The sequence below is a fragment of the Aquarana catesbeiana genome, linkage group LG03 (genome assembly GCF_042186555.1).
Source record: "Aquarana catesbeiana isolate 2022-GZ linkage group LG03, ASM4218655v1, whole genome shotgun sequence".
NCBI classification, from domain to species: Eukaryota; Metazoa; Chordata; class Amphibia; order Anura; family Ranidae; genus Aquarana; species Aquarana catesbeiana.
In genome coordinates this window covers 689903174-689914710 of record NC_133326.1, presented here as the reverse complement: position 1 = coordinate 689914710, position 11537 = coordinate 689903174, and the positions used below count along the sequence as shown (strand labels likewise).

The following is an 11537-nucleotide window of genomic DNA, read 5'->3' as shown; positions in this document are numbered from 1 at the left end:
TGTTGAGTACATGCTCCAGGAGGATGCCCAGCGTTTAGAGGTCTCTGATGATGATACTGAGCTAGATGAAGGCAGTAAGGTGAGCACGGACAGAGGGGGTGCCCAAGAAGGACAGCATTCTGGCAGTCATGCTCCCCCTGCTGCAGCATACTGCCAGGTTTGCTCCAGCGATGAGGAGGGAGAGGATGATGAGGTCACTGACTCAACGTGGGTGACTGATAGGAGAGAGGAGGAGGAGCAAGAGGAGGAGGAGGCACATCACCAACGAGGCAGGATGCCCTCCAGGGGCCAGCCTAAGGGCAGCACACTGACTGCATCACACTCCAAAGCTCTGCATGTGCAGGGCGCTGCTGTCTCTGCGTGTTATTCCAAAAGTTCTTTGGTGTGGGCCTTTTTTGAGACAAGTGCATCAGATCGCACCGCTGCTATTTGCAACATATGTCTCAAGTGTATCTTGCGTGGCCAAAACATCTCCCACTTGGGCACCACATGCTTGACCAGACATATGTTGACCTGCCATGCAGTTCATTGGCAAGCGTATCTAAAAGACCCTGTTAGGTATCTGGTAGTGAGCCTGACTTGTAGGAGAAGACCTCTCATACAACGCTGGTTCAAGAGCCACTGGAATGGGGACAGTGGTCTCGAGAGCACAGTGGGGTAGGAGTGCCTGCTTGAGATGAAGGCTCTGATGCTGAAGCAGAGTAGAGATCCCTCCAAGGATGGTTGGGATGCAGGTAAGGTGATGACTGGAAGCAGCAGGCTGCAGCACTGAAGATGCAGATGCAGAAGTCACTGGAGCTGGAGCTGAGGGTGCAACAACACAGCCGACAAACGGCAGGCACAGGCAAGGTCAAACAGTCCGGGTCAGCAGGTAGCAAGGCGGTTAATACAGCAGGCAGAGGCAGAGTCGGTAGGCAGGCAGAGGTTGGCAACGGTATTGGTAGATGCAGTAGCAGAATCAGGCAGGCCGGGTCGGATTGGAGAAGGAGGAATGGTCAGACAAGCCGGGTAAATAGGTAATCAATCAATCAGGTACAGGTTAAGCAGATCCACGGAGCTGAGACGAAACAGCAGCGCATTCCTGCAACAGGAGAACTTTTATGCACCTCTTGGCGCCAAAACTGCGCTAATGCGAACGCACGCCCGTACGCACCCGTGCGTGTACACACACGCGCCGCACACCCGCGCGCGCCCGAGCGCCGCGTCGACGCATGCCGACAGCTGGAGATTGCTGAATTGCCTGAGCAGGAGCGCATCGGCGCATTGGCGTATGCACATGCGCCAGTCTGGTGCTGACAGGTCCCTGACAGACCCACACCAAAGAACAAAGAGGACCTCTCCTTGCTCCTCATCAGCTGAGATCTCCAACCCCACTATACCTTCAGTCCTCTCTGAGACCTGCACTGAGAGGAATGAAGGTGTAGAATTAGGTGTGTCACAGCCAAGTACTTGTGGGCAATCTGCTTTCGGTACACCGACGTCAGATTGTACCAGGCAAATTCCTAGATAGCACTTCAACTGCTGCCTTTTCAGTTGGTAGACTCTGCCCCCTTCCGTGAGTTTGTGGAATGTGCGGTTCCTCAGTGGCAGGTACAAAACGCCACTTTTTCTCACGGAAGGCGATTCCGGCTCTCTACCGGCATGTGGAAGGCAATTTCTATGCCTCGCTGGACAGGGCGGTCAGCGGTAAGGTGCATATTACCGCTGACTCATGGTCCAGCAGGGATGTTACCTAAGTTTCACCGCGCATTGGGTGACTCTGCTGGCAGCTGGGAAGGATGAAGGACAAGGTGCAGTAGTGTTGGAGGTTGTTCCGCCACCACGCCTCCAAAATGCCACTACTAATGATTATGACACACCTCTCTCCTCCACCCCCTCCTCTTCTTCTTCCTCCATGGCCTCTTCCTGTGCTTTGTCCTCGGAACCAGCGGTGCTCCATAGCCGTTCAAGGGGCTACGCAAGTATGCAGGCCAAAAGATGCAATGCGGTGCTTGAACTGGTGTGCTTGGGGGACAGGAGCCACACTGGGGCAGAGGTTCTGTCAGCTCTGCAGAGGCAGGTTCAGAGGTGGTTGACGCCACGCCAACTTAAGGCAGGAATGGTGGTTTGCGACAATGGCACCAACCTCCTCTCTGCCCTCCGACAGGGACAAATGACCCATGTGCCCTGTTTGGCTCACGTCCTTAACTTGGTGGTGCAGTGGTTCTTGGGCAGGTACCCGGGCTTACTGGATGTCCTGAGGCAGGCCAGGAAAGTCTGTGTGCATTTCCGCCGGTCATATAATGCCAGTGCTCGGCTGGGAGACCTCCAAAAGGAGTTCAACCTGCCCAAGAACCGCCTAATCTGTGACATGCCCACCAGGTTGAACTCATGTTGGCCATGCTGCAGCGGCTGCACACACAGCAGAGGGCCATCAATGAGTACCTGTGCGACTATGGCACCAGGACAGGTTCAGGGGAGCTTGTTTTTTTTTCCCCACACCAGTGGGCCATGATCAGGGATGCATGCACTGTCCTGTCACCATTTGAGGAGGCCATGAGGATGGTGAGCAGTGACAGTGCATGCATCAGTGACACTGTCCCCCTTGTCCACCTGTTGGAGCACACGCTGCGTGGAATAATGGACAGGGCACTTGAGGCAGAACAGAGGCAGGAAGAGGAGGACTTCCTTAGCTCTCAAGGCCCCCTTTATCCAGACAGTGTTCCTGCGTGCCCGCCGATCACACAGGAAGAGGACGAGGAGGAGGAGGAGGATTGTGTCAGTATGGAGGTGGAGCCTGGCACTCAGCATCAGCAGCAGTCTTTAAGAGATCAGTCCCAAGAAACACATGGACTTGTACATGGCTGGGAGGAGGTGGCTGCGGACCATGTCATCCTTAGTGACCCAGAGGACTCCGGACCGAATGCCTCAGCAAACCTACGGTGCATGGCCTCCCTGATCCTGCAAAGCCTGCGTAAGGATCCTCATATTCATGGTATCAAGGAGAAGGACCAATACTGGCTGGCAACCCTCCTTGATCCATGTTACAAGGGTAAGGTTGCGGAACTTATCTTGCTGTCGCAGAGGGAGCAGAGGATGAAACATCTTCGGGAGGCCTTGCAGAAAGGTCTGTGCAACGCGTTCCCAGAGACTGGGAGGTTACAAACTCCTGTTTCTGGACAATGTGTTGCTGAGGCTTCGGTCAGTCAAAGAAGGAGTTCAGACAATTTTTTAGTCCGCAGCCCCAAGGTCTGATCGGTTCCAGCAACCATCGCCAGCGTCTGATTCACACGGTGCAGGATTACCTAGGGGCAAGATCAGAATTGGACACCTTTCCCACTGAAAATCCTCTGGGTTACTGGGTCTTGAGGATGAATCACTGGCCAGAGCTTGCACAGTATGCAATTGAGCTACTGGCCTGTCCTGCATCCAACGTTCTTTCAGAACGCACATTCAGTGCTGCTGGAGGCTTTGTAACCGATCACAGGGTGCGTCTGTCCACCGACTCGGTCGATCGACTGACCTTCATAAAAATGAATCAGTCTTGGATCACCACCAGCTACCAAGCACCTGATGCTGATGTAACCGAATAAATTTTTTTGAAATCTCAGATCCCTTCAAAGACTGCCTATGCTGATGCTGGGTGACTATCCTGAGTAATTATCCTCTTCCTCTTCAATGATCACGCTGATAGCTTGTTAGAACATTTTTGGTTCTGGGCGCCGCCACCAGTGCCTAAGGTCCAATTTTTCAGCCCCTGTTTAACAGGGGCGTGTAATTACAATTTTTGACGCAATACTTTGCAGCAGGGCTCGTTCTTGCGTTCCAACTAGAGTATCTGTGAGGGGTTGCCATGTTGTGGCACCAGCACCAGAGCCTAAGGCCCAATTTTTCAGCCCCTGTTTAACAGGTGCGTGTAATTGCAATTTTTGATGCAATACTTTGCAGCAGGGCTCATTCCTGCGTTCCAACTAGAGTATCTGTGAGGGGTTGCAGTGTTGTGGCACCAGCACCAGTGCCTAAGGCCTAATTTTTTAGCCACTGTTTAACAGGGGCGTGTAATTACAATTTTTGATGCAATACTTTGCAGCAGGGCTCGTTTCTGCATTCCAACTAGAGTATCTGTGAGGGGTTGCAGTGTTGTGGCACCAGCACCAGTGCCTAAGGCCCAATTTTTCAGCCCCTGTTCAACAGGGGCATGTAATTACAATTCTTGATCTAATATTTCACAGCAGGGCCTGTTTCTGCTCCCACCAAGAGCGAGTGAGGACTTAGTGTTGTGGCACCAGCACCACCACCACCACCAAAGGCCCAATTTTTCTGCCCCTGTTCAACAGGGGCATGTAATTACAATTCTTGATCTAATATTTCACAGCAGGGCCCTGTGAGGGCTTACAGTGTTGTGGCCATAACAACACCTAATATATAGGGCAGGCCCCTACTTTCAAACATCCAACTTACAAACGACTCCTACTTGCAAACGGAAGGAGACAACAGGAAGCGAGATAAAATCTACCCCTAGGAAGGGAAATTCTCTCCTGTAAGAGTTAATATGGGAAAAACATAAAGCCGCAAGCAGTTTTAAATGACTTTTTTTCCTTTAAAAATGACATTTTATGCAGGGACTGTTCTAAGCACGGGAAACATGTGGCACTTTACAGGCATACTATAGACACCCCCCAGGTATGATATTTAAAGGAATATTTCACTTTTTTTTTTTTTTTTACTTTAAGCATAATTAAAATCACTTCTCCCGAAAAAACGGCCGTTTTTAAAAGTTTTTTTGCATTGATGCATGTCCCCTGGGGCAGGATCCGGGTCCCCAAACCCTTTTTAGGACAATACCATGCAAATTAGCCTTTAAAATGAGCACTTTTGATTTTGAACGTTCGAGTCCCATAGGCGTCAATTGGGTTCTAACGTTCGTGCAAATTTTCGGTCCGTTTGCAGGTTCTGGTGCGAACCGAACCGGGGGGTGTTCGGCTCATCCCTAGTCCCCTGGTTACTTGCATGGATAGCTATTTTTACCTTCTGGTGCTGTCCATCCTCCTAAACTTTATATATATAGTGTGATATTTTGGAGAATCTGGATCACCAGCTAGCGGTGTTAATAAAAGCAAACATTTTTTTCCCCCAAAAGTAGACAAAAGCCTGTTGACTTTCAGTATAAAAACAAACAGAACAGTTCATCAACCTTAGGTAAAAAGCAAAACTTTAGCTCACCCCCAGCAAAACTTTGTCCCTTAAAAGGGTTTAAGGGTCCTGACTGCTCCAGCGGTTTAAAGGAAAGGTCACCACATCTCAGTGACCCACACAGCACATGGATCCTTGTCACAAGCTTGTCCTGCTCCACACCACACCACATGGACACCTGCTGACTGCTTCCTGCTCTATTCATCCCTCTTGTGCTGGTGCGATACCCTCTCAGGACTACAGTACCTGTAGTCAGGGTTGGAGTTTTTTTCCCAACCAAAATCTCACTGAATTCTGGGACTCATATCAGGACTTAACTTAATCCTTGGAAAGCTGTGAATCAGTTTTCCCTTTTTTTTCTCAACCTGCATTAAAATCTCTGAGTACTGCCCAAACTGTCTTTTCTTGTCCCACTTAAAGGGACCACAACCCAAATGTTGATATATATCTGCCTTCAGGGATCCATCCCTGGTGTACAAATTAGGGTGCCTGAGTCTCCAGAACAAGTAGCTCAGGGGATGAATCCGATCAAGAACAAGTGGGTCTGGTCAACAAAAAGAAATGTCTGGAATCAGGAGGTGCCTCTGGAACCAGTGCTGTTGGGGTAGCAATTGAAGTGGATACCCTGTGGGTGGATGTCCAAGCCAGGGCCATTGTGTCCAGGGACACAGGCTGCTGTGTCTCCCCCTGCTACTGATACAGCTTTTCAATTGGGAAAAAAGGAGTCAGAGAGTGGGACGCAGAGGGTGTATGTTTAGGTCTATCTGGCCTAAACAGAGAGGCACTAAAATTATCTACATCTAATGTGAATGAATGTTGGAGACAGTTGAGAGAGATACAATTAGTTTCTGTGTGAAGAGTAAAAGTGTACCTAACTAAAGCAATCCTTGGTGAGGCCTTGAAATTTCTCTGTGATATGCTGGTAAAATATATAAGTGAAAAGGTCCAAATTGGGCCAAAAGTGTCAATATTTTGTGTGGCCACTATTATTTTCCAGCACTGCCTTAACCCTCTTGAGCATGGAGTTCACCAGAGCATCACAGGTTGCCACTGGAGTCCTCTTCCACTCCCCCATGATGGCATCACGGAGTTGGCGGATGTTAGAGACCTTCACCTTTCATTTGAGGATGCCCCACTTATTTTTGTACTCCTCACCTGGTTGCCACCATACACGCTTGACACCATCTGTACCAAATAAGTTTATCTTGGTCTCATCAGACCACAGGACATGGTTCCAGTAATCCATGTCCATGCCCAGTCTGCTTGTCTTCAGCAAACTGCAGGCTTTCTTGTGCATCATTTTTAGAAGAGGCTTCCTTCTAGTACGGGCTAGAAGGAAAAAGAAGGGGACCACCCTATAGATACCTGCCTTTTTTTTGTAAATCACAAAATCACAATTTTTCACCCAATGCCTCTCCTCAGAATTAGAGGCCGTATCCGTAACCCAAAACAAGCATACTAACAAGGGAAAGGACCAAGGGGAAGCACAAGGGAGTGATCTCCCTCGGTCCAAAAAGTGGTTACTATGGATAAGGTGGGCAATAAAGGGGGAATGATGTATGTAAAAATAAAAATTTATTAGAAAGATCTGAAAAATACAAATACTATACCATTTGACAATAAGACACATGTATGGAGCTGATCCACCTGACACAAATTAATGGGCCCATCCAGTGCAAACAGCACAGGGTGCGCCCATTAACCAGCAACACACAAACATCAAACACTAACACACATTTAAACACATAGAAAAAAACATAAAGTGCAGGCGCCTATGATCCCACAGATGCATGAGGTCCCTGTGGCCAATCGCCAAATCAAAAGAGAAAATAATATATTTGGAAAATAACAAAAGAACCTCCCTTGTGCTTCCCCTTGGTCCTTTCCCTTGTTAGTTCCTTCTAGTACGACATCCATGCAGACCAATTTGATGCAGCGTGCGGCGTATGGTCTGAGCACTGACAGGCTGACCTTCCCCCCCCTTCAACCTCTGCAGCAGTGTGTTATGTCTCCTTTTGTTCTAAAGCAGTGGTCATCAACCCTGTCCTCAGGGCCCACTAACAGGACAGGTTTTATGTATTACCTTGGGGAGATGCAGACTAGAATACTGCAATCACTGAGCAGTAAATTATATTACCTGTGATGCATTTCAGTTATATTGCAAACCTGGCCTGTTAGTGGGCCCTGAGGACAGGGTTGATGACCACTGTTCTAAAGAACATACAATCAAGTGACAGAGAAAACAAAATTAATCAGTTAGCATGTTATAGAGCATGTTTAAATGTCTAAACATTGAGGAGGCTTTATGGTTTGCTCAAATTTTATTATCGGCACATTGCTGTTTTCCGATGCAATTGCATGGGTAGATATGTAGATCTGCATTTGAAAAGTAATTTTTTTTTTGTTTCTGGTATCAGATGTAGGCTTAGCAGCTCTACACTGAGTGGGCGGTAACAAGTGGCTGGCTAATGTTTATATCCCTGGCGCCAACGATTGAGGACATCTATTCTAGCTCGGTGTTGATGGACTGTTTTTGATTAAACTTTATTGCACTTTTAAGACACTAGATTGTCTCAGAAAAGAGCAGCTCTTTACCCTTTTTTATAAGGATTGCTAAGGAGTTCAGGAGTCTGTTTTTCTACCTCTAGCAGTGAAGATGGAAAAGAGGAATATACAAAAAACAATAAAGCAATGGCTGAAACCTCAGCCCCATCCAACATCCACCCCATCATCATTGGAAGTGACTGTCATCCACCTTGCTTCCTTCCACAAATTGCTTCTGCAGTAATAAAAGCTCTCCTCTAACCTTCCCTACATTCAGCATCTTTGCCTACATTCCTGGCCTTGCAATTCCACATAAGCATCCAGTAGAAACAGCCTTCAGCCTGGAAAAGCCACTAGTTGCCCACCACTAGACAGTGTAGGAGGAGGGGCAGGAAGCAGGAAATGGAGGAGAGGTTCTTATTTAAGACAGTAATGTGAGGCTTCTATCTCTGCTTTAAAGTGGAGTTCCAACCACATGTATTACAAAAATATATATATCTCTTACTATCATCTAATGTATAATTGCTAATGGATAGTCTTGTTATTAGTGCCGCTTTTGTACATATTTTAGAAGAAAAATTACCTTATATTTTTGCTGCTTGTGAATTCCCATCATACATGTGGGCAGGCAAAGCCCACCAGCATAAACTTCCGGGATACGGCGCTGCTGTATTACCAACATGCACCGCCTGTTCTCGCGCATGCGCAGTAAGCACAGCAAGCGGCGCAGGAAACTTATGATGTTGCCATCACAACAGGTTTTGAAATACTGCGATCCTAGCCCTCAGCGCTGCCACTGACTCCTGGGAAATGATGACAAACATCTCCCAGGAGCACTAGCGAGCCCAGGCGCCGAGGGAAATTACGCCAGGCACGGTGGAGAGGAAGGGGCAGATTACAAGGGACCACATAGCAACAGGCATGAAAAAGTAAGTAAAAAAAGATATGTTTTTCCAAATGTCATTGGTTATGTTTATTGCTGCTGAATAATGTAAAGTTAATTTTATGGGTGGAACTCCGCTTTAAGGCCTGTTGTTGCTGCCGTTAAACTGTGTTGCCACTTGACAATTTTTACCCCCACCCATATCTTTAAATGCCTAACATTCTATTCTTGAGAAGACACATCCCTGTGCCTTGTGTCTTTGCATCTAGGCATGTTGCCGCTGCTGCCAAACTGTGATGCCACATTATATTAACCCAAACGTAAATTATTCAGCTGTAGTTCCTTAGAAAAATAGGCATTCAATGGATGGACGATTAGCAACAAATTATTGCTGTGTTCTAATCACCCCAAACTAGAAAAAAAGGCATTATCGCCACAAAATAAATTCAAAGAGCTCCCCCCTCCAAAAAAAATACTAAACCACTAAATTAAACCCCACAGAATAAAATTCCCCTAAGTTACAATCTCCCTCTAATTAACTCCAAAGTAAAAGATTTTTAAAATGGAAAAGACCCCAGGTAAAAGAAAAAAATACCTAAGGGGTTCACAAATAAAGAGCTAGCAATCAACCACTGAAAAATAAAGCCACTGCCACTCAGGTATTCAGGTTGCAATTAGTGTATATAGATTTCAGCTTTAACCCTTTTTGGATTACTACAGAAAATATTAATACTTACAAGATTAAGTAAAATATTCTAAAACTAGACACAAACAATTTACTAGAAACCAGATAACTCTTTTGAGTCATAGAAACAAGGAAAATGAAGATATAATTTTAGTGTAATTGAAGTGTTTTAACTTTTGTTAAACTTTTTTGAAGGCTTTTTCTGATCTGGTGGTTCCTCAGACTGTAGATAATGGGATTCACTAGTGGAGTTGCCACAATGTAGAAAAGAGACATAAATTTGTTTATGTTAGATGATCTTTTATCAGACGGTGTCAAGTAAATGGTCATCAAGCTCCCATAATATGTGCACACAGTTGCCAAGTGAGAGCTACATGTAGAAAAGGCTTTTCTTCGTCTACTGGATGAAGAAAGGTGTAATATAGTGAAGGAGATTAAGACATAGGTCACAATAATAAAGACAAAAGGAACAAAAATACCTAAAATGGACAGAGAAAGATCAGTTATTATGAGCAAGGAAGTGTCTGAAGTAGACAACTCTAGCACTGGACCAGAATCACAGAAGAAGTGATTAATGTTATTCCCACCACAAAAATGTAACTGATACACTAAAATAATTTCACCGGACCCAAAAACAACCACCAACCAAGACCAGACAACCATTTGAAGACAGATACGGAGCTCCATGATTGAATGATAACGCATTGGGTTACATATGGCCACATAACGATCATAGGACATAATTGCAATAAGTAAACATTGCACAATTCCACAAATAGCAAAGCAATGCATCTGGATCCTGCAGGCAATTACAGATATTGCGATTCCATCTTTTAGTATAATTTCTAACATCATTGGGATAATGGTGGTAGTTATCATGAGGTCAGCTATTGCCAAGTGTTTGAGGAAGTAGAACATTGGGATTTTAAGATGGTCATTAATCGATATTAAAACAATAATGATGAGGTTTCCATTTAATATCACTATATAAAATAAGAAAAACACAATGAAGAGAAGAATTTTAAATCTATGGAGGTTTTGAAATCCAAGAAGCAAAAATTCAGCTACTTCAGTTTGGTTGTCTTCACACATGTCTTCAAGAAAGAGTCAACACAAGAACATAAAAATGGTCCTCCTTCTGCATGAAAGTTCAAACTTTTTTATGCAATATCTAACAAGACAAAAGTTTAGTATCATGAAAGCCATACATTAAATCATACAGTATAAAGTAGAGTCATACAACCTTTCTGTCTGGTTCTGTGCGACCTCCATTGGCGGCTTTCAATCATGCAGGCATTGCAGGAACAAAGTCAACCAGTGTACAGGGTGAAGATGGGAAACTGTGTCCCCAACCTGGAGAAGGGGATGAGACCAATAGTTTGTGGCATGCAATGATTTAATACCAAAGTTTGTGTTACACTGCAGTGAACTGAAAAGTTTAAAATTGGGCAAAATATGGGGCTAACCAGTGGCAAAATAGATAATGTTCCTAAGTCACTGGAAGGAAAAAAATGGCCCTGCATCCATGGTGTCACTGGGAGGTAAAAAAAGTCACTAAGTCTGTGGTGTCGTTGAAAGAATAAAATGTCCCTGCATCTGTGGTGTGACCAGAAGGAAAAAATGTCCCTGTGCCTGTGGTATAACCATAAGGAAAAAATTATCCTGCGTTGGTGGTTTCACTGGAAGGAACAACGTTCCTGTGTCTGTGGTGTCAGTCTGAGGAGGGCTCAGTAGTGCATATTGTGAAGCTTCAGTTCTCAGGAGTACATATCACACAAGGCACAGGGATTAGCAGTGCATATATTGACAAATGCAGGGCTCAGGAGTGTAGGTATGGGTATTGCACAGGGCTCAGGGCTCAAAATTGTATATTGCGAATCCTGCAGGGATGGTAATCCCATGGTGAACAGGGCTCAGGAGTGGGTAACCAACCAGTACAGAGCACTAGCTCAATTCCCCAGTACAGAGCTCTTTCCTCAACCCATCCTCCAGCCACGCCATACAAAGCTCTTCTCTCAACCCTCTTTCTCTCTGTCCCCAGTGGTAAGGAACTGTCTTATGTTCCATAAAATGTTTCTGTGCATACTGCCCCTCAAACTAGCATTAAAGTAAAATGAACCGTATATACTCGAGTATAAGCAAACCCAAATATAAGCCGAGGCACCTATTTTTACCACAAAAAACTGAGAAAACATATTGACTCAAGTATACGCCTAGGGTGGGAAATGCAGCAGCTACAGGTAAACAATGCCC

At 45.7% G+C, this 11537-nt stretch overlaps 1 protein-coding gene across 1 annotated transcript; it reads right to left on the bottom strand.

The window, feature by feature from the left end:
- Window positions 1–9434: 9434 nt before the first annotated feature.
- LOC141134768 (olfactory receptor 11L1-like) lies at window positions 9435–10376 on the bottom strand. Its single transcript, XM_073624206.1, has one exon. It carries the CDS (start codon window positions 10374–10376, stop codon window positions 9435–9437), a length of 942 nt encoding a protein of 313 aa, XP_073480307.1.
- Between the last annotated feature and the right edge of the window lie 1161 nt (window positions 10377–11537).